The sequence below is a fragment of the Penicillium subrubescens genome, assembly GCF_028828155.1.
Source record: "Penicillium subrubescens strain IBT 31985 chromosome Unknown utg000005l_segment0_segment0, whole genome shotgun sequence".
Classification (NCBI taxonomy): Eukaryota; Fungi; Ascomycota; class Eurotiomycetes; order Eurotiales; family Aspergillaceae; genus Penicillium; species Penicillium subrubescens.
Genome location: NW_026643155.1, coordinates 2,197,641 through 2,219,801, shown reverse-complemented (window position 1 = coordinate 2,219,801; position 22,161 = coordinate 2,197,641). Strand labels below are relative to the sequence as shown.

Sequence of the window (22,161 nt, the reverse complement as noted above, 5' to 3'; positions counted from 1 at the left end):
ATATGAAACGAGCATCATCGAAACCTCATCTATTCCGATCGCACAATCTGATTGGCCAACTTGTCTTCCTCGCTTCGAAGCACGGCGCCACGTGTGCTTAGTCAGGCGGGATGTAGAGGAACTTGACCAATCAGACTGTTTGCGGGTGACGGGGCAGTTTATAGTCCGGGGATGATGGTGGGCCGAAAGCCCGGAGGATTTCCCCCAAAAGACCTGACTTGGCTTTCTGTCGGCTCGTGAAAACAACGTCGCGCTAGAGATGAGAGATGATGTTTTCTCCTTTCCTGCAATCTTAGAGTACCCAGACTCAACAGGACTCCTACGTTGGACGCCTTCCTCTCAATCGCGGCTCACTTCATTGAGAGCAAACCAAGATTCGGTCTAAACTTTGCGAAAAGCTGGAAATGACGTTGCAGTATTAGGAGAAGCGCTGTTTGGGGATTTCTAAGTCTGAAGCTAATCTTCGCGATGGAGAAGGACGAAATCATCACCGATCTTGCCATTCACAAGGAGGCTGCTGGCTTCGACGCCGCCCTTCAGGATGCTGTGTACAACTTGTCACTACGCGCGGTCAATCCAGTCGATGTCAATGTGACCGATCTCTCTCTTGATATCAACACCGCCGCATCGGCATGGGAGGCATCGCAACTCTGGCGTCGCATGCGCGGCCAGAAACCGGAAGGTACCTCGAAAAAAGTCCTCAATGGAGTAAACGCGGCGATGCCCAGCGGCAGCTTGACAGCCATCATTGGAAGCAGTGGATCTGGTAAAACATCTCTTCTCAACCTGATGGCTGGTCGCATGTCCCTATCTCGGGCGACGGTCGCTGGAAGCACGACTTTCAATGGAAGTACCGATATCAACAGCGTCCGCAGCGCCTACGTCCTGCAAGAGGATGTTCTCATTCCAACTTTGACCGTTCGCGAGACCCTTCGATACTCGGCCGATCTCCGCCTCCCACCGCCAACGACCCAGGAAGAGCGCCGCGCCATAGTGGAGCAGGTCATTCTCGAACTTGGGTTGAAAGAGTGCGCTGATACTCGTATTGGAACGACCGCACACAAAGGCTGCAGTGGAGGCGAGAAGCGGCGCACGAGTATTGGTGTACAGTTGCTGGCCAACCCATCCGTACTCTTTTGCGATGAGCCAACTACGGGTCTCGATGCAACCAGCGCTTTCCAAATTATCCGAACGTTGAAGCGCCTTGCTCAAGACGGTCGCACTGTAATCGTTTCTATTCACGCGCCTCGCTCTGAAATCTGGAGTCTCTTCGACAATGTGATTTTGCTGGCTCGCGGGTCTGCTCTGTACAGTGGCCCAGTGAGCGAGTCGGTAGCGCACTTTGAACAATGTGGCCATATTCTACCTCCTTTTGTCAATCCAGCTGAGTATCTCATTGACTTGGCTGCCATCGATAATCGAACCGAAGAATTGGAAGCTGCTTCTCACGTCCGCGTTGAAAATCTCCGCGAGGCATGGCAATCTCGGCCTAAATCCGAAGCAGCGGTGGATCATGCCGAAAAGAAGTTACCAGCGAAGCTTGCCTTGGAAGGCGTGGACACTGGAGCTATGAAGAAGGTTTCATTTCGCCGACAGTTCCGTGTCCTCACGTCGCGAACATTCACAACGACCATCCGCGACCCAATGGGCGTCGCTGGCAGTCTTCTCGAAGCTGTTGGCATGGCTGTAATCAACGGCTGGATCTTTCTGCAGCTCGACGAGAGTCTCGCCGGTATCCGTTCACGCCAGGGTAGCCTGTATACTGCTAGCAGTCTGAACGGATACTTGATTTTACTGTACGAGACGTACCGTCTGACAATCGATATCCGCCTCTTTGACCGCGAACGCAATGAAGGTGTTGTCGGTGTGCCAGCGTTCCTGTTGAGCAGGCGAGTCGCTCGATTCCCGCTGGAAGATCTCCCCGTGCCACTGCTCTTCTCCATCATCTTTTATTTCATGGTGGGCTATCGTCTCGAGCCTGGACAGTTTTTCATCTTCTTCGCGCTGACTTTGCTCACGCATTACATCGCTGTGACGTTTGCGGCGGTGTCTATTGGCGTGGCGAGGAGTTTCCCAGGGGCGAGTCTTGTTGGCAACATGTGCTTTACGCTGCAGTCGTTTGCATGCGGATACTTTGTGCAGTCTCAGCAGATCCCCGTGTATGTTCGATGGCTCAAGTGGTGCGCTTACACGTTCTATATCTTTGGGGCACTGTGCGCGAACGAGTTTATCGGAACCGGGGATTCGAAAATTGGGCATTTTTACAACTGTCCGTACTCCGATGACCCTCTTGACCCGGTATGCAGAGAGTATACGGGGAAAGTACATCATGGACAGCCTGGGCATGCCATCCAACTGGATTTGGCGACCGATTGTGATCCTCGTCGCGTTTACGCTCGGTCATTATCTGCTTGCAGGTCTGTTGCTGCAGTACAATCGCTTTGCGATTGACATCGCACAGGCTCGAAAGTCGGAGGGTGATCCATCAGCGAAGAAGGCTAAGATCGCGATTCGTCCTGCCGAAGAGGCGCGGCGAGTAGCTATCTCGCTAGACAAATATGCTCTCGAGATTCGAAAGCGACGGCTGCCGTGGAAGCGCAAGCAGAAACTTCAAATCTTGCAGCCGATCACCGCCGAGTTCCACCCCGGAGAGTTGAATATCATCATGGGTCCGTCTGGCAGTGGTAAGACATCGCTACTCAACTCGATTGCTCGCAGGCTTCATGGTTCGGCTAGTACGCAGTATCGTGTTACCGGGCAAATGCTGTACAACGGGGCCGTGCCGTCCGAGAATGTGATTCGCTCGGTGACCTCATTTGTGACGCAGGACGATGATGCTCTTATGCCTTCGCTGACCGTGCGCGAAAGTTTGCGGTTTGCAGCGGGACTTCGCCTACCAACATGGATGACGCGCGAAGAGAAGAACCGCCGAGCCGAGGAGATTCTGTACAAGATGGGCCTCAAAGAATGCGCCGACAATCTCATTGGGAGCGAGCTGATCAAGGGTATCAGTGGAGGAGAGAAACGCCGAGTCACTATTGCGATCCAGATTCTCACAGACCCCAAGGTGCTTCTACTGGACGAGCCCACGTCTGGTCTTGATGCCTTCACCGCGATGTCCATCATTGAAGTTCTGCAGGGGCTCGCAGCTGAAGGCCGTACGCTCATCATGACCATTCATCAGTCGCGATCAGACTTGTTCTCCCATTTCTCACAAGTTCTGCTTCTAGCTCGCGGAGGCTATCCCGTATACGCCGGCCAGGGACAACAGATGCTCCCGCATTTTTCAAACTTGGGCCACGAATGTCCGAAGACGACCAACCCCGCAGACTTTGTGCTCGACCTGATCACTGTCGATCTGCAACAAGAAGACCGAGAGGCCATCACTCGCGAACGTGTCCAGCACCTCATTTCTCGTTGGACCGATGCAAAACCGCAACTCGGGCGAACCTCGTCTCAAATTGCGACTCCGGCGGAGTTGGGTAGTCTGCGACGACAGATGTTGCCCTTCCGTGTGACATTCCCGCTTGTGCTACACCGATCCTTCCTCAACTTCTGGCGTCAGCCACCACTCGTGATGGCTCGGTCGATGCAGATCGTTGGTATTGCGATTATCATGGCGCTGTTCTTTGCGCCGCTGAAGAATGACTATGCGGCGGTGCAATCTCGCATGGGATTTATTCAGGAGTTTGCCGCCTTGTACTTTGTGGGTGAGTTATCAAGCACTTGATTTTGATGCATAACATATCAGATACTAATCGGTATAGGCATGCTTCAAAACATTGCAATCTACCCGAACGAGCGGGACGTCTTCTATCGCGAAGAAGCCGACAATTGCTACTCTGCCGAAACGTTCATACTTTCCTACACAACCATCGAGATACCCTTTGAGATCATCTCGGCTCTCGTCTTCGGCGTGCTAGCCGCGTTCGCAGATAACCTCAAACGCAGTGCGCAAATGTTCCTCATCAGCGCCTTCAACTGCTTCTGCATCATCAGCTGCGGCGAGTCCGTGGGAATAATGTTCTGCACGCTGTTCTCGCACGTCGGTTTCGCAGTCAACGTCACCTCGATTCTGCTCTCTATTTCGACAATCCTCGGCGGCGTAATGAGTCTGAATGTCAACGAGGTTCTCCAGGGCTTGAACCACTTGTCGCCGATCAAATATGCTATTGCCAACTTGGCGCCGTACTCGATGCATGGGCAGATGTTTGATTGTACGCCGTCTCAGCAGCTGGCGGATGGGAGCTGTCCGATCAATACAGGCGATGATGTACTCGCGCTGTATAACCTTGACAAGAACGGGCCCATGAACGTGTTGGCGCTCGGGGTGTGTACGATCATCTATCGTTTGGTCGCATACCTATTTCTGAAGGCGATGCGGTCGCATCGCATGATGGAGCGGTGGCGCGAGTGGCGGCAGTCGAGGCAATCGGCTTGATTTTGTTTCTTTTGCATTTGCACCTGGTTGATACCCTTTGCTCATAGTTGAAGCGCTTCCAATCTAATTCGGATCGGATCTTGATATTGACCTTACATTGTACATCTTATATTCATTCTTTGTGCATAATCTCCGCGTCGAAGCGGACAATTAATATCACAAAAATCCGATCGAGTTTCTGGTCACTATAGTAACCTCGTCGGAGGCCGCCGGAGTGTATACAATGACCCTTCTTAGCAGGTGGCCACAACTCGACACATCGCCACCTTTCGATCGGATATTATTAATGAGCCTTGGAACGCTGCCTAAGGTGAACAGACAACCAATCAAGAGCGCCTGGCTGATGGTATCCATGGACGTTCTAATTCGCCAAATTTTCGTAGAGAACTCGGTGGCGAGCATCGTGTACATTCTCTCTCCGACCGGCTAATCTGCCCAGTCCTCTCCAAACATGGATAATCATCGCCTTTTCCTTCTCGATCGGATTTCCCAAATTTCAAGTCCAAATAGAGTCAATAAAGTTTGAACGGAGGGGTGTTCTCGACCCTTCTAGTGTTGGCCCCAAGAACTAGCGACCTCTTGGCAGAGGGGCAGAACAACGGCAGTGACAAAGTGACAAGTCTTTGCTGAATTTCCAGAAGTGCCGCTCTTTGTGGTTGACCCATTGAGAAGTATCCGAGTTCTTTGAGTATTTTCAATTCTTTCAATCTTGTGAGATGCCAAAAGTAGTCTGATTGGCCGATCCAACCAAAAAAGTGTTTCGTAGAATGGTTCACCCAACAATGAAGACCATCGGGACCGAACATTCACACCGAATTCCATTCCCCTCACTGACCAAACCAGTGTTCGGCATACTCTGGGTCAAACGGAACCAGACTTGACAACTCAGGAACGAGTGGTCCCGGTTGCTTCTGAATGGACATGTACCTTTTTCCATCCCTTTTCTTCCACGGAGTTCCGTGTGATAGTGGGGCAAATAATTACAGTGTTTGTGATTATTCAGGTACAGTAACGCAGTGTCCCTGGACACGAGCACGGATACTCCTACTGCATCAGGCACAATGTCCAGTCCAGCGGAGAACTCTCATCCTCGAAAAAAACCGCCCCCTCACCCAAGAATTCACAAACAATGCCCTGAGCCTGACACCCTGAAACAGGACATAATCCCGGCTTACCCTGGATCTGCCACCATTCGCTGAACCCTTCCCAGTGGAGTCCGCGACATATCGCCCTGGGCCTAGAGTGAGAATCCCTCCCTCTGACTTCCCCCATCAGGCCTACCATCGTGAACCGACTCGCCGGAACACGAAAAACAGGGGCCTCTGCGAATCGCCGCACACAAAAACGGTGTTGCGGAGTCTTAGCTGATCCACCATTTGTAACTTGTTCAGGGCGCTAGTCTTGGATCCACGAATCGGAGGGCGAGGAGGGGAGGGAGGGGCTCGTTAGGCTGGCGATCGAATCGGGGACTTTGTTCTTCCTTCCACCACCAGGTGGATGCTGGACTGGCGGGGGTGCCTGTCTATCACTTGGGTCTAGATTGAGGGATCGTCTGAGATGAGTTTTCTTTCAAGATTCGAGTTTTTTTTGGTTGTTTTGTTTCGCGCGCGGTTCCACTGTTCCTTTTTTTTTTTTTTTGGGCCCAATGGGAGTGTGGGAGAGTCATTTTGGTTGCTTTCTTACTGGTGAGGGGTTTTTGTTTCTTGTCTTTGGTCTTTGGGCCTTGTTTCATCTTTGGGTGTGGTCATGGTTTGCTCATACCTTTGTTCTCGGGAGTAAGAGAATTCTTGTTGTTGTCAAGGATAGTAGGGGCAGTCGACACTGGAAGTACTTTTACTGTAAAGAATGGAGATAATTCAATATAAATCCAAAGTAAAGTCAATCATGAATGTAATCATTCAATCTCTATAAATCTATCTCAATCATCCCCAATATAAAACTCCAGAGAAGATCGAGAAATCCTCATCGTCCTGATCCGGGGGGTATTCAACGAAGAAAAGGTGGGCATAAAAGTAGATTCATCATAGCTCGTAGACGACGTCCTGCCCCGGCGGGGAAATCAACCCGCGCACTCTTGGGGGAATAAGATAGGCATGTCGAATCAACCGAACATGTTGGTCTTCCAAAATCAACAAGAAAAAGGGCCACCAACTAGGGTGGAACGAAGAAAAGCTCGAACGATAACAAAAAACGGGCGATATCGAATCACCAGCCCGGAAGGGGTGGATATAGGTGAGACGAAGAGAAGAAAGTTTAAAGACCCTTTAAAGGAGTGCTCGGGTCAACCGGCAGGAAGGCAGAAATGGGGTTGCGAAAAGTATAAACGAAGGTCGTAAGATGATAATGAATGTGGTTGCAACCATTTACTGGCCAATAGTCAAAGCCAGACCGGTGTTGATGGGGCAGCCGTGAGTGGCGTGGTCATCAGTAGGAATGAGGTAGGCAGCATTGCAAGCATCGTCACCAGCCTTGCAGACAGCCGAGGGGCACGAAGAGGTCGAGTCAGTGGGCAGGACAGCGAAACCATACTGGGTGAACTGGGAGTTGGCGCCCATATCGATGCAAGAGAGATCCCAGAAGATGGTGTCAACGGCCTGGGTGTACTCGAACTGCAGGACATCAGACTGGTTGGGGTCGGTGGCCAACTTGATGGAGACACCGCCACCATTGGGGTTGGTCTTCCAGGCCTCGCTGTAGGTACCGCCGTTGGCAGTCAGGACCTGCATGGGACCGACGGTGTCGGTGACGGACCAGGCGTAGACGTCGTGGCTCAGGTTGTTGGTGATCAGAACGGAGCCACCAGCGGGGACGGTGTTGTTGCGGCGAACCATGTTGTTCATGTTCATGCCGGAGGGGAGGGCAGAGGCCAGAGCAGCGAAGGCAGCGGCAATGCCGAAAGTCTTGGTGAACATCATTTTGAGAATAAAAGAGTGATGTAGTAGAGACCGTGGGTTTTGAGGTTGGGTATAGAGAGAGTAGGTCTGATCGACGGATCTATAAAGAATGCAATCGAGAATCGATCTCGAAATGAAAGGCAGGAACCCGAGGGTTGTTGAAAAGAGAGTGGTCTTCAAAGAGAGAGAATGAGAGACTTGTTTGAAAGAAGAGAAGAAGGACCCTGAGAGGGAATGAACAGGGCCTCTTTATAACTTTCAACAGGGTCCTATTCAGTCGCCCCGGATAGGTACCGATCAGGAAAAAAAACGTGTGCGGGCCCAGCCATGCAACGGTCATCCATGGATCGAATCAAGGAACAAGTGGACTGTGGATAACAAGTGGATCTCCTGGCGCCAAAGGCAAAAAAGAAAGGAGTGGGGCAGAGTAGAGGCAAATGGTCGAATCATACGGAGTAGATTTCTTAGTTTTACTTCTCGAAGGGTCTGGCCTAACGTCGCATTAACAGGCCCTAGGGCCTTTTTTGTTCGAATTAATGGGCATGTCTGGACTCAATTAGCCGGGGAGTTGTGTCGCCTAGCAAATGGGAGAAATTGAGAAATTGGAGGTATAGAACAGATACATAGATTCTACCCATCTCGTATACCGAGTCCGCTATACCCTAATTTTGATATGCGGTGTGATGAGGATCAATAATTGACGTGTCTGGTGGTCTATGGACGGTCAATAAAAACACGGTGAGTCACTAGCATACTGGCATAGGCTGTTGTTCAATTGTAGAGTGGGAGAATAGACCAGTTGTCGGGAGACGGGAGTGGTGGGCGTGGAGAAACAAAAAGTGCGTGAGAATTGCCTCCCTTCAAAGAAAAGATGGTTAGAGCCACCACATAAACCCGCCGTGGCAATTAGCCACTTTCTCTCTTTCTTCTTCTCTCCATACGTCATCCCTTCCGCGCCCATCCGCGGTTCTCCCAATTCCCAAGGCGAATGAAAAGGAAAAAGTCTGACGGATACAGCTTTCTACCCATGGCAAGTCACTTCGGCAGTAGCCATAATCCATATGCTTTGACACATGCTTGCCTCGGGGACCATCTTCGAACCTTCGAAAGAAGGTTCTCCCCTGTATACAGTAGAAAACTCGCCTTTTCCAATCCCACGGATTGATTGAATGCGGCCTCGCTTTGGGAAGCTACCAATATTCGGTTCTACTACTTAACGTCTCAAACTGACATACCTGATGCCCGCCATTTTGCTATTTGCCATTTGCCTTTATCCATTACCGCATTGCTCTTTCTAGCATGCGGAATTGCAAATCTGACTGGTGTGCCCTGAACATGCATACATCAGATGTTCGCCGTGCACAAAATGTTCGACGAGCCTATGAGATGAGTTCGACATGTCAAACCCACATACCTTCTTCCTTCCTGCAGTAAAGTAGTCTTGCTGAGCTGTACATTTCTCGTTCCTGAATAATCATTACCATAGAAATTTTCTTTTCTTTTTTTCTCTTACCCAATATCCACAGAGTGTAGTCCCTCTTTCTCCACCCCCGGTGCCTCTGACGTTGCAGGGCTCTTGGGTACCTGTCGATCGAGCCTGGATTTACGGAGAATTGTGGTGGCAATGCGTGGTTTTTGTTGGGCTTTGCGTTTCTCCGTGGAATCTTGTAGGTATATTGTGGTTTAAATAATAGTTAATAATATTGTTGTTATTATTACTGTTGTACTTACTACTTACTCTATGATCATTTCAATATTGACTGATCTTTTCTGATTTGCTCGGTGTGGCCCATGCTCCCCGAAGCTATACCACAACCCCGAAGCAAAAGACCCTGAACCACTGGTCCAGTTTGTTGACACCCGATATATCAATAGTCTATACTATGTACTACTATATTCTTTGCAATACTAATATACGAGCTGTCAATTCATCTACCTTCCTCGCCATTTTAGCCCGCATATGCTGCCCTATCTCCGATCGCGCGACACCACAGTAGTCTAGGTCTTAGCCCAGTGTCCCACCGCCAGTGGCCACCTTAACCAGGCCAAGTGGGCCCGCCTAGGCAGGAAACAGTTACTGCCATAGCAAGGCAAGACCGTTCCTTAAACCTTTCACCGAGGAGGAACTCGGAATAATAGGGCTCGAATGGGGCCTGAACGGGGACGCGGCCCAACCGCCAACCGCCAGCTGGACGATCGCTGGCGTCCCCCCTCTTGCCCACTTTCGCCCACGCTAGGGAATTAGGGCACTTCCAGAATTGTGTGGGAAGGATTTGATGAGTCTAGACCGACTCTTTGGGCTGAGCGGAGGGAGTTTGTCGGACCGGGCCTGTGCTCGTTTGGTACCTGCGTAGGGCGTTAACTCTACAGGAGATTAACTCTTAGATCTCTTCATGGGCGAGATTGTTGGGCCTGGCCGGTTGGAAAAGGGCTTGGTGGCACTGATCAGGGTTGGATGTCACTGTCATTCACTTGAGTGCTCGAGAATGGAGAAGGATCCTTTTTTAATCATCGCCTCCAACATCGTGGTGGGCCGGGATGGGTCGAGATGGCAAATTCACGATGGAGTGAACGGTGTGAATGGTGCTACAGTAACTACTTCACACAGTAATTGGAAAAAGCAGCCGCTGATCAAGAACGATGACATGATAAAAACTATTTGGTATACTACTGTGTACAGAACGGATCTCTTCAACTTCACGCCGTGTGGCACGGCACATCCCCGCCATACCGGGCTGGTGTGGACTCCACTCCACCATCACACAGCCACTGAAGTCACCTTCCTGCTTCAGTTCTGAGTCACGCCCGTTCCTTTTTCGTGGGCAGGGATGTGGTGTCCATACACTCCGACCGGGCTCTAAGAGAGATCCTGGAGCGGAGGCACTGGAGCACCCAGAACAGGTCGGGGGAAAGTCAAGGGAAGCCCGCCTATCTGGAGGCTTCATGCAAGGCACCGAGATTCCCCGTAGAAATTATCTCCGTAGAAACTATCCCTTGAAGCCTAGGCCGCGAGGATTCCCTTCCTCTCGCTGATTTACCACATTGGTGATCGCATAGCCGAGAGACTAGCCAATGTGCTCTCGCCACTTGACTCGTCCTTCTTGCGGTGACCGGCCAACTCCAAGTTGATTTGCCGATGGACATGCACCAGCCAGTCCACGTAGCTTTGGGCTTCGTTGTTCCGATCCTCCAGCAGTAGACGAGCGAATTCATACTCTGCCCCGTCGAGACCTTGTCGGGCCAATTGGATGGTCACGGCCTTGGATCCGCGCACCGTAGAGAAGTACTGCAACAAGTTCCGGACTTGGGCGTTGAGATGGGTCTCCAGAACAGGCAGTGACGACATGTTGGGGTTCAGCTCCTGAAGCGAGTTGTGTCCGGGACCGAACAAGTCCTCCAGGAGATTGGGCGAAACCTGTGCGTGTAGCCAGAGCAGAATGGCCTGGCCGTTGTCCACCAGGTAGACACCTCCCTCCTCGACCTTGGAGAAGCTTGCCCTTACAGCTGGCGGGACTTGGAGCTGACCATGCTCGTTGGCGAACCCATCTTCCGGTTGCATGTTATGAATGGGGATGATGCGGGGATAGAGGTAGAGAGACATTTCTGTGCAGCCGATTGACCGGATCATGCGCATGTCGTGAACACGTCGGTCGATCGCTTCGTTTCCACCTGCAATACTAGATTAGCGAGAATGTCACCTCGGCGTAGAAGAGGAGGAACCACTTACCCTTGAATGCCCTGGACTTGACCAAGCTCAGCATATACATCGAGAACTCCTTCAAGTTCTCAGGCAAAACCAGCTGCCCAGGCGGGTGTGACCCAGAGAAGATCTTGCGATACCCACTGAATATATCAACGGTCTTCTCTGAGATGCTGGCGCGAATGTCCTTGAGGCTCTTGTCAAGTGTCTTGGAGGCAGCTGTAGTGCAGTGTTAGCAAGGCGACAAGAAAGACCACTCGACATCTGTTCGACACTTGACATACCCTCTTTGGCGATGACTGCCACAATAGCATCCTGGTCAACAAACTTCATCGTCTCCATGCCACCTTCATTGACAGCGGCCACCACGTTGATACATCGGACGCGACGTTGGCCATCCGCGGACGTATACAGCAAGGCAGCCTGGAAGTGAGCGTCCAGCTTGGGGTCCAGCTTTCCATCATAGCTGAAGAGAACACCAATGGCCTTCTCCGCATCGATGCCGCCAATTTCGAGATCGGCACCGAGAGCATGTTGTACGAAATTGCCGTGGTAAGAGGAAACCTGAAGTCCGTTGGAGCATCGGACCTTCATCAAGCACTGGTAACCAGTCTCTCGGGTGATAGCATGAGCCAACTCCTTCCGCACCTTGGGAACGTCGCGGGGCGAGTGGAAGTTGGAGTAGAAGAATGTCTCGCCTCCGGTGAGCGCTGCCACATGACCTATTCATGGAGTTAGATTATGGTTTTCCCCAGATACCTTCATTCGCAGTCCAAACATACCAATTGTTGCCACATCCATGTAGGCGCCACCGGGAGAGGCGATGAAAAAGTCCACACCCACACCGGCTTCGGCCATCTTGCTAGCGGTTTTCTTCCATGCCGTATCCTCAGTAGTATACAACTTCCGCTCAGCGTCGGTCCCGTGAAGGCTGCGGTCATCGCGTTGCTCTGACAGCTTTCCGGGGCCCGATGTCGGCAGGCTTGCCAACGCGCACACAATTTTGCCTCCGGTTGGTTGCAGCGCCGAGAGAGCAGCATTCAAAGTTGGAAGCAATGCTGACTCGGTATTCTTGATATGGGAGAAGATAGTAGGTATCTGGCCCAAGAGAGATGAGATTACGGATCTTTTGTTTTCGTCCGGTTAGTGTCTGGAAAGCAAGAGAGTAAGAAAAAAGCAGTTGCCAGCACATACTTTGATTCGTAAGGATCAACGAAGAGACCCTCGCTGAGTGGTACAAACGGCTCTTCCAAATCAGTCATCACCATCATTTGCGCTTGGTTCAAAGTTGACTGTTTCTCACGTCAGCTAAATGCGCATTGCTTGGTAACCCGGGTTCCACATACCGTGAGGTTGTAGAATTGCACCTCCTTGTCATAAGTGACAATGCCAACCTTCGCACCCGCGGGCAGCTTGCGGGCCTTAGATTCATCGCCCTCGGAGCCATCTACCTCCCCATCCTCACCATACAAAGCTTCCGCAATACCAGCACAGACACCCTTCAAGTAGCCACGATGCGATGCCTCGCGGCTAACATCGATCAGGAACAGCGTGCGCAGACCCACGGGCTCCTTATTCCAGTATTCCTTGGGTACCAAGAACTCGACTGTGCCCATCATCAATTCCGGCCGTTGCATACGATCCACGCGCGCACCACTCGGATCCAGAGGCGCAAAGTACTCGGCGGGCGTATCATTGGGGAATGTGCACATGTTGCAGACGAATTTGCTGCCCGCAGCACGGAATGACATGAACGGATTGATGTATGTTCGGCATCGTCGACAGCGTGGGGGGCCAGTATCCCCAAAGTCCAAAACAGGAATTGGTTGTTCACCAGGGTCTAGTGGTGCGAGCGGCTGTAGGATCATTCCCAGAGGAAGACCAGTGGAGGAGAGGAAGTCGGAGGTCGAGGGAATGTTATTAAGCGTCAGGCGGGCGTACTTTGGCGACGAATTGCCTTGGTCGTGAGCAACGAACGGAATTGCGGCAGGTGGAGGTAGATGCCGGTCCATTGTCGGGTAGACATGGTTGAAATAATACTGAGCCGGCAGGTCTCGCGATCGGGGGATGCTGGGGATCTGTTCGGGGTCAATTCGACCTTGCGTAGGCACCGAGCCCGCACCACTGGGCATTCCAGGCTGTGAGGTGATTCCTGGAGCAGACAGAGCAGGCTGAGGAACTCCACCGGGGGCCACTGGCGGTGGACTTTGGTTCAGACCGGTGTTGAGGAATTGAGAGGTTGGTTGCACACCTCCCGCGGGGGGCATTGCATTGTTGAAGCCCTGCGCCGGGGCAGCTGAGCCAGTTCCAATATCATGATAGGCATGACGATGCTTCTTTCGGTGTGTTCTAGCTCCAGCATCTGCTGCAATTCCCAGACCACTCATCTGAGAGGCCAGACCAGCCATATTGGGATCTCCAGCGGCAGCCACTGGCTGTTGGGCGGCATTGTATGCGGCATCGGGGCTCTGGGCCTGGTAGGCAGACTGAGGAGAACCGTAGGCAGGCCACTGATTTGGCGAAGTGTTGGCGTAGCCGGCTCCTGGCTGCGGAGGAGCGGCACCTGGGGGTAACCGGCGGCCGAGTACGGCGGTGATGATTGAGGGGGAATGTGTTGTTGAGCTTGGGGGTTGGAGGGGTCGTAGCCAGCCTGGCCCATTGCGTGATACATGGGGTCAGCCATGGTGGATCCGGGGGCGAGAGGAATAAGGAGACTCGGGATCAGCAAAGCATAACGGGGGAGGTCAGAAGGTGTTGCACCCCGCGATGTTGACGACGTTGATGATCTACCGGACTGACCACCTTTACTCTCCCGCGTCGCGGGCCTGCGGAATTAAGTGGCTCCGAGGCTTCACGTGTGGAACCGGTCCCTTATTGTATACTTGGTACCTGATCATCAACATTCACGATACTCTTCACCTTTGAATTCCTATTTTATTTTCTCGTTAGCTGTTCAATTTATCACAAATCTTTCTTTTCTTTCATAAAACAAATACTGTCCCCAAGGTCACCCCTACAATGTCTCAGTGGCTTCATTTCAATAACTTTGTCGTCATTCCCCTCCACCGCCATTCCATCGAAAAGAACACTAGCTAAATGACACGAATGCAGCCCACCAATGCATCAATTTCCCCGTCCGTGCTGATTTAGGCTAGTGAAAAGGTCGGAATCACCATCCGACTAAAGTTGACAGAAATTGAGGACCTTCCGATAAGCGTCCGTTATCGATGCATGTTCATTCCTGATTCCTTCGTACTGTCTTCCATACCCTGTCATTTGTTCACATTTGTTCACGAACCCGAGTCACTGGCCCAAATAATCCCTGGACGTGCGTCCCCTCGAATCAACGGACTCGCGCTTATCGGATTGCGCACATCACCAACAGTAGTCACATTTTCTAGCCCCCTTAGGGCTCTTGAAGATTTTCTCGGGTCCCATTCACGCTGTCTGCTCGCTTCTGGTCGGGGAATTGGGCCCCTCCATCTGGCGTCACTGCCGGGCCACTAAAATACCGAGTCCATACCTGCAGTGCTGGGATTAATCCTGGCATATATCTCTAGCGTGCTCGGTAAGTCGCCTCCCTATTAATTGCGTGCTTCTATCGTCGATTTTTTTTTGCTTTTTCCCTTTCCTAACCTTATCTCCTCTCGTCCCTTCCTATCCATTCGTTATGTCTAAACCGCTCAACTCAGATCGTAAACCAAAAAGCCGTCAGCTAGGAGACCCTCCCCCTCCAGTATCCCCACCAATGGCTACTATTCAAGATGATGACGAGCTTCTGCTCGCCCGAATTGGCTATAAGCAGGTACGTGCGCGAGTTCCTCCTGTGGTTCCCGCGGGTACTGCCGCTAACCTTATTTCCCCGGTATCAAGGAGCTTCGAAGAGAATTCTCTAAATGGTCGACTGTGTCATATGCTATTAGTATACTGGGAGTTCTTGGTTCAGTCCCAGCAACATTGGGTCAACCTCTCATAGTTGGAGGCCCGGCAACTGCGGTATGGTGCTGGCTAATCGGCTCTATTATGGCTCTGGCCATCGGTAGTTCCGTCGCGGAACTAGTGTCTGCGTATCCTACTGCAGGTGGCATGTACTATGTGACGAAGCATGTGGTACCCCCCGATCAAGTTCCGCTCTTTGCTTGGACACAAGGATGGTGCAACCTGCTGGGCCAGACAGCGGGTGTGTCTTCAGTCGCGTATACCGTTTCCCAGATGTTGCTTGCGTGTGTTAGCATGAACTCGGATCTTATCGATGGCGAATACTCATATTCACCGTATGTGAACATCATCTTTGAAGCAGATCAGATCCTGACAAAGTCTTAGAACCGCTCTCCAGACAGTGCTAGTATCTATTGGGATACTGCTCGTCCTGGGTATCATATGTTCGCTGACGACGAAAACCTTGCATCGAATCATCCTTTGGTTTGCTCCAATTAACAGTATGTGCTCATCTCATACACTTTGTATCATGCCTACTGACACCTTTAAGTTTTGGCTACCATCGGCATTTGCGTTGCACTCTTGTATCTCACCCCAGATAAGCAACCGGCCTCATGGGTCTTTACCCACTTCACCGACGGGTCTGGATGGGGATCAAAGGTGTTCTCATTCTTTTTGGGCTTCTTGTCTGTGGCATGGACAATGACCGATTACGATGGGACGACTCAGTTAGTATTACCCGAGACAATATGTTAAGGCCATTCTAACGTTCCTCATAGCATGTCTGAGGAAACGCACGATGCTGCCGTGCGTGGTCCAGTCGCTATAAAAACCGCCGTGCTGGTATCTGGAGCCTTTGGATGGCTTCTAACAGTCAGCATGTGCTTCTGCTTGACTGATTTCGAGGGTATCCTAAAATCTCCGACAGGTCTACCTGCTGCTCAGATATTCCTGAATGCAGGTGGAAGGACGGGCGGCACAGTGATGTGGGCATTCGCCATCCTCGTGCAGTTCTTTACCGGCTGTTCAGCCATGCTGGCTGATACACGAATGGCATACGCCTTTGCTCGAGATAACGCACTCCCATTCTCCGACTTCTTGGCCAAGGTCAATCCTTATACTCACACCCCAGTCAACGCAGTCTGGTTTGTGGTTTTCTTCAGTATTTCCCTGAACTTGATCGCCATCGGGTCAACCGAGACTGCCCTCGCCATTTTTAGTGTCACCGCTCCCGCCTTGGATATATCATATGTGTCCGTCATCTTGGCACACCAAATTTACAAGCACAAAGTCAAGTTCATCGAGGGACCATTCACCCTCGGGAGATGGGGTACTCTTATCAACTACATTGCAGTAGTCTGGGTGCTATTTATTAGTACCATCCTCTTCTTCCCATCACAGCTGCCTGTGACACCTGCCAACATGTACGAGCCCCCTCAACGCTATAAATCTCGCATCATACTAACAGCGCTTTGCCAGGAACTATGCGATCTGTGTGGCAGCTTTCATTGCCGTATTCGCCTTTGTCTGGTGGTTCGTTGCAGCCAGAGGGTAAGACATGACCTTTTCTTCCTGGATGAAGCAGCAAGTACTGACAACTCCCTAGCAAATACACTGGTCCTCAGACCAACGATATTATTAACGAAATTCCCAGCGAGGACAACGAGGATGACTGCGAAGAGCCTGATGATTTCTCGGTTTGAGATGTCGCATTTCATCAGACATGAGTACATGTTGATATACATTTGCATTTCTTGCTGTTAATGAAATAGACGAATACCGGCTTAGAGAGGGAAGATTGGAGTTCAGTTGATTTTTTGTTAGATGTTTTCGGGTCAATATGTCGTAATGTTTAAGCTGACAGTGTCATTCCATGTGTTATGATAGATAGAGGCAAATAAAATCTTTGAGGCAAGAGACGTGAAGAATTTCGGCCAGTTATACCCCAGTTCGTCTTTCCCTAAACCTGGCTCTGAAGCAGATGACTGAAAACACGTATGTTTTCAAAATTTCCTCACGAGTTTGGACTCATCAAACTCCAATTTAGCATGGTGACCGCAAATAATCCCGTAGTCTCGGAATATGCACGGCTCCTTTCAAAATAAGTGCTCCCGCCTTGGATGTTGCAAACTCCCACGCCAAAAAGCTCCATGCTTAGCACATTAAACGTGATCCACATTTGGCAAATGACTCGCAGAGAATGTGAAAATAGAAGCGTTGGGAATGCTTCTAGAAGATGACGTAGTGATCTGGCAAATTTGGGGGTGGGTCCTTCCCCAGACTGTGGTCAAAAAAGTAAATACATACATCTTTATGTACATGTACCCAATATGCACCTCATCCATCGATCCAGTATAGATGGCGATTGTTACGCTCATGTGGGATCCCCACGCATTTCGTTTGCGTATTGACCTACAGACATAGAACCTCTGAGACACTAGGGCATGAGGAATATAAAAAACAATTACCCTTCAAGACAACCAATAAGTTGTTATCACGAGTGTTTGACTTGATTATCCTTGGAATATCAATTCCTGAAACCTATATGTACATGTCTTAAGGCTTTGTGGCAGGGAATTTACCACTGCCCAAGATATCACCATCCTCGGTTTTTCCATTCAGAGCTCGGTCGATGCGGAACTGAGAAGTTTGGAAAAGTCGAGGCATACTGGTTTCCTCAAAAGGAATATCTTGAACGATCATCTTGGCCAGCTCTTTCGATGACAGCCAAATGACCGGCATACCATGCCCATTGAAGCCTGCAAGGATGTACTGGTCCTTACCGCCAGGCACAGTTCCGATATGAGGGTTCGAGTCGTAAGAGTATCCCATAACACCCGACCAGATCTTGTCTATCCTGGCACCAGTATCTTCCCATCCACAGTAGGTTTTCTGCATGTAGTCGTTGTAGTAGTCCTTTGCAGAATCGATGAGGATGCCATCGTCCACATTGTTATACCACTGTTTCTCGTGTTTCCGGAACACTGCAGCAGCACCTCCGACAATGATACTGCCGTCAGCACGGGGAATAAGATACGACAGTACATTTTCATCCGTTCGGTTGATATAGGAGTTATTCAGGAGGGGCGCAGTCACTCCATCTGGAACGGTGATCCTGCAACATATGCCTTTGCATGGAACAATGTTCTTCTTATACTGTGGGAGGACACCCGAGACATAGGCGTTGTTTGCGTAGACGACCTTTCCAGCACGCATCTTGCCTCGAGGTGTCTCCACGATAAATCCGCCTTCTGGATCAGCGGTTACTGATGTGACCGGAGTGTTTGTTTGCAAGTTGACGCCAGCATCAACAATCAGCTCCACTAGATGCATGATGAACTTGTAGGGCCACATCGTCCCAGCAGTGAAGCTGGCACAAGCCTTGGCACCTTTCACTCCGCAGATCTGGAAGGTAAGTGTCAGTGTGTAGTCTTTGCTAGAATGTAGATAAGCGATTCACTTACCCCTTCCACATTGTCGCCGGAGTAGAAAATTACATCATCCATATACTCGAATCCCTCGGAAACCATGCGGTCATATACAGATTTGGCCTTCTCTGCCGCGTCTGCGTTACACCAAACATCGATCGACCGGGTTAGAGTGAAATCACAATCGATCTTCTCTTGCTCAATGGTCTTTTTCAGAGCGCGTAGATTGTGAATTTCAAACTCGGCAATCTCAGCTCCAGCCCGAGCTCCCGCACGGTCCACGTATGTTGGAATATGACCATAGAGGTCGGGTCTGGCATGACCACCGTTCCTGCCAGTTGCCCCCGAGCAAGCACCTCGGGCCTCTAGAATAGCGATGGACCTGTTCACATCCCCATGGTCTTTGACGAGGTGGTAGGCAGTGCCGACACCAGCATATCCAGCACCGATAATCACGATATCACTGTGCTCGGGCAATTGTTCTGTTGAACGATGATCATGAAGCTTGTGCCGTGTTGTTTGCCAGAACGTCTCGCCAGGGTTGTTGGCAGGGAGACACTCGGGAGTCCCGGCAGTTTGAGGCGAATCTCTACTTCGAGTGGGCAAATCTTGAGTTCTGACAGGCATGGTTGAAAGAAGAAACTGATAACGAATAGACAGAATAGACTTGGAAAGGCAATCAACAGAGCACGCGGATCAGGACATAATTAAGTTTCCGGTGATTTTGGTAGAGTTGAGTGTCTTTACGGCGATAGTCCGGAGACCGGAACGTTATCGGCAAACGAACTGGCCACTCATGCCAAGTGCGCTTGCCCCCCGGGCCGGAGTTTCCTTTTCGGGCCTTAACCTTAAAGCCTAATCTCGACCCATGAGTCGAAGATGCACCTCCCCGCATGATGCCTCGACATCAAGAGTCAGTGCTCAACCTTCCATCTGAAAGATAGTCGATGTCTAATCTTCATTCTTTTCTTGCCGGTATAGATCCGGTCGCTTGGACCAACGACAAACGAGCGATTACCAATGCCCCCAAGGTGACCTGCCGCCATGCGTCGTGATTGGTGTCCGACAGATCGCCAAAAACAATATGCATGAAAGTGGAAAGTAGTACAAATTTCCCACGGCAACTCCAATTATTCAGTCTTCTCCAAGAAAATTCTGTTTCGACTGCTTATTCTTCAAACATGACCATTTCCGCCATGTCGGAGGATCATGATATTCGCATTACCTCTTCGAAAGAGAAATACCCCGATTACAACGCCGAGATGACCAAAGAGGAAGATGTGGAGAATTCTGCTGGGCAGCTGGAAGAAATCCACAACCTGCGACAGGGACTCCACCAGCGACACATCCAGATGATCGCTCTCGCCGGTACTGTTGGAACGGGTCTGTTTCTCAGCTCGGGTCGCGCCATCGCCCACGCCGGCCCCTTGGGAGCCTTCCTGTCATATTCCATCATCGGTCTAGCAGTGTCTAGTGTTGTTTTTGGCGTCGGTGAGATGGGTGCTTTGTGCCCTCTCAACGGAGGAGTCATAAGATATGCAGAAATCTTCTTTGATCCTGCGCTGGCCTTCGCCAATGGATGGAACCAAGTGTACTCCTATATTGTGTCCATCCCAGCTGAATTGGTCGCATGCGCCGTCATTGTTGAGTTCTGGATCACTGTCAGCAGTGCTATATGGATCACCGTATTCGGTCTTATCATGACTATCACGGCGCTACTCTTCGTCCGGATCTACGGAGAGCTCGAGTTTGGATTCTCGATTCTCAAAATCATGTTGATTATCGGTATTAACATTATGGCTTTGGTCATCACCTGCGGTGGAGCGCCAAGTCACAAAACCATAGGCTTTGAATACTGGAAGGCTCCGTATGGCCCCTTTGTCCAATACCTCGGCATCAAAGGCTCACTGGGCCGTTTCCTTGGATTTTGGGCCACATTCAGCAATGCTCTATACGCTTATTCCGGCATTGAAAACATCACCGTTGCAGCTGCAGAGACTAGATGTCCTCGGCAAGCTATCCCAATGGCCGCACGACGCATTTTCGTCCGTATCCTGCTATTCTACGTTATTACGATATTCATGGTTGGTTTAGTTGTATCCTCTGCCGACCCGAGCCTACTCCAAGACTCCGGCACGGCGGCCCAGTCTCCCTTTGTTATTGCCGCCCGGGATGCCGGTATCAAAGTGGTTCCATCAATCATCAACGCCGTTGTTCTGACCTCAGCCTGGTCATCAGGGAACTCTAACATGCTCGGCGGCTCTCGAATTCTCTACGGAATGGCAATGCAGGGTCATGCTCCCGCTGTCTTCAAGCGTCTTAACCGCTTCTCAATTCCCTACGTCGCCGTTGGCCTTTACAGCATTTTCATGGCTCTAGGCTACATGGCTCTCTCTGATGGCGCATCCCTGGCCTTTGAATGGCTCCAAGATTTGGTTTCTATCTCTACCATTGTAAACTGGATAACTATAATTGTTGTCTATCTTCGGTTTCTATATGGATGCAAGAAGCAGGGGATCGACCGGAAGAGAGAGTTGCCTTGGGCGGCTCCATTCCAGCCTTATGGAACATGGTTTTCCTTGGTCATCTTCGTCCTACTGTTCCTGACTGGAGGTTATTCTACATTTATGAAGGGACATTGGAGCACTGAGACCTTTATCTCGTCTTACTTCAATTTGCCGTTCATCCTCATCGTGTATTTCGGATACAAGTTCTGGATGAAGACCAAGATCATTCCATTGGAGGATATCCCCATTCGGCCTTTTATTGAGCATTATCGGCAGAATCCTGAGCCAGAACCGGCGCCTAAACGTGGGCTCCGGCGACTGAATATCCTGTGGTCTTAATGCCGGGAATGATTTGGTTGAATATAGCAAATGCAATTCTTTCTATTTTAGCACATGAAACAATCTCCATGCAATTTGTAGAATAGTTGATCATCAAGTTTATTTTTGGAATAGTGATATAATGCTTGAAACTATGCCATGGAGACAGTCCAAATATGAAGCCGGACTTGAACAACGTTCCACTACATATAATTCGGCTTCATGTCCTTTAAAAGTCGTTTGAAATCTGTATCTATAATTTATCGGGAATCTTAGGTAGGTATCTCATATATCCTTCTCATACACGAAATCTTGCGGTGATTTTGATGCGGGCTAGGCTTTCTAACTAGGAAGGCCACGTTCCTAGGGATTGAAATGAGAAAAGGAGCCCGGGCCTGCATACAGCTATATCTATGAATGAATGGTATGAGATAGATATCAATTCACTCGAAGTATTTTCACTTGCATTAACCGTTGAGTTCCTATAACCGTTGTCCAGTTGGTGATGGATTACGTGATCCTCTTACGGAATCGGAGAGATTGGCTTATCTCACTTCGCTCCACTCCGTTCGTCGAGAGTGCCCTCCGAAGCTCAGTTTGAATGATAAGCAGTACTGACAAGGGCTACCATTTTGCTCCTTTGAATTATCTATTGAGAGATAGGGGTTGAATATCAAAGTCATCCCTGGAAGCCTGTTGATAAAAAGTGCTCTGTTGTCCAATCAGATTAGACCGGACCGGACCTTCCCGATCAGGAATAGTGTAGACCGGATCTCACGATGGCAGTTGGGGAGCTTTTGGTGCGGGGAGAAATCCACGGTGGCCATCAAATTGTCCTTTCATTAATTTACGAAGCTTATCTTCTTCTTTTGGGCTTGAACCTTGCAATTGAATTGAGAAACCCCAATTACACCATCTTCAGAGTCTCCGAGAG

The 22,161-nt window shown here is 50.3% G+C and overlaps 6 protein-coding genes across 6 annotated transcripts; 3 read left to right on the top strand and 3 right to left on the bottom strand.

Moving 5' to 3' along the window:
- Positions 1–468: 468 nt before the first annotated feature.
- Positions 469–4,674, top strand: N7473_007326 (putative ABC efflux transporter; the record flags this gene model as incomplete). The annotated part of the gene is given in 3 exon segments (XM_057153266.1): positions 469–2,298; positions 2,309–3,710; positions 3,768–4,674. 3 exon segments carry the CDS (start codon positions 469–471, stop codon positions 4,439–4,441), a joined length of 3,906 nt encoding a protein of 1,301 aa, XP_057007604.1. The 3' UTR covers positions 4,442–4,674.
- Positions 4,675–6,804: 2,130 nt separating this feature from the next.
- N7473_007325 (putative extracellular thaumatin domain protein) lies at positions 6,805–7,356 on the bottom strand (the record flags this gene model as incomplete). The annotated part of the gene is made up of 1 exon (XM_057153265.1): positions 6,805–7,356. One exon carries the CDS (start codon positions 7,354–7,356, stop codon positions 6,805–6,807), a length of 552 nt encoding a protein of 183 aa, XP_057007603.1.
- A 3,013-nt stretch (positions 7,357–10,369) lies between these two features.
- N7473_007324 (Sec23/Sec24 family protein) lies at positions 10,370–13,718 on the bottom strand (the record flags this gene model as incomplete). The annotated part of the gene is made up of 7 exons (XM_057153264.1): positions 10,370–11,004; positions 11,063–11,254; positions 11,320–11,757; positions 11,818–12,161; positions 12,230–12,327; positions 12,382–13,545; positions 13,599–13,718. The coding sequence occupies 7 exons, from the start codon at positions 13,716–13,718 to the stop codon at positions 10,370–10,372; spliced, it is 2,991 nt and encodes a 996-aa protein (XP_057007602.1).
- Positions 13,719–14,681: 963 nt separating this feature from the next.
- N7473_007323 (uncharacterized protein) lies at positions 14,682–16,890 on the top strand. Its single transcript, XM_057153263.1, has 7 exons — positions 14,682–14,840; positions 14,909–15,309; positions 15,359–15,474; positions 15,525–15,702; positions 15,754–16,398; positions 16,454–16,525; positions 16,581–16,890. Exons 1-7 carry the CDS (start codon positions 14,706–14,708, stop codon positions 16,675–16,677), a joined length of 1,644 nt encoding a protein of 547 aa, XP_057007601.1. The 5' UTR covers positions 14,682–14,705; the 3' UTR covers positions 16,678–16,890.
- A 640-nt stretch (positions 16,891–17,530) lies between these two features.
- On the bottom strand, positions 17,531–19,029 carry N7473_007322 (NAD(P)/FAD-dependent oxidoreductase; the record flags this gene model as incomplete). Its single annotated transcript, XM_057153262.1, has 2 exons — positions 17,531–18,379; positions 18,439–19,029. The coding sequence occupies 2 exons, from the start codon at positions 19,027–19,029 to the stop codon at positions 17,531–17,533; spliced, it is 1,440 nt and encodes a 479-aa protein (XP_057007600.1).
- Positions 19,030–19,583: 554 nt separating this feature from the next.
- N7473_007321 (aromatic amino acid and leucine permease) lies at positions 19,584–21,248 on the top strand (the record flags this gene model as incomplete). Its single annotated transcript, XM_057153261.1, has 1 exon — positions 19,584–21,248. The coding sequence occupies one exon, from the start codon at positions 19,584–19,586 to the stop codon at positions 21,246–21,248; it is 1,665 nt and encodes a 554-aa protein (XP_057007599.1).
- Positions 21,249–22,161: the final 913 nt, after the last annotated feature.

Coding starts and splice junctions, on each gene's coding strand:
- N7473_007323 (XM_057153263.1), top strand. CDS start 14,706: ATGTCTAAACCGCTCAACTCAGATCGTAAACCAAAAAGCCGTCAGCTA. Junction 15,703..15,753: donor GATTACGATGGGACGACTCA/GTTAGTATTACC, acceptor CGTTCCTCATAG/CATGTCTGAGGAAACGCACG. Junction 16,526..16,580: donor TGGTTCGTTGCAGCCAGAGG/GTAAGACATGAC, acceptor ACAACTCCCTAG/CAAATACACTGGTCCTCAGA.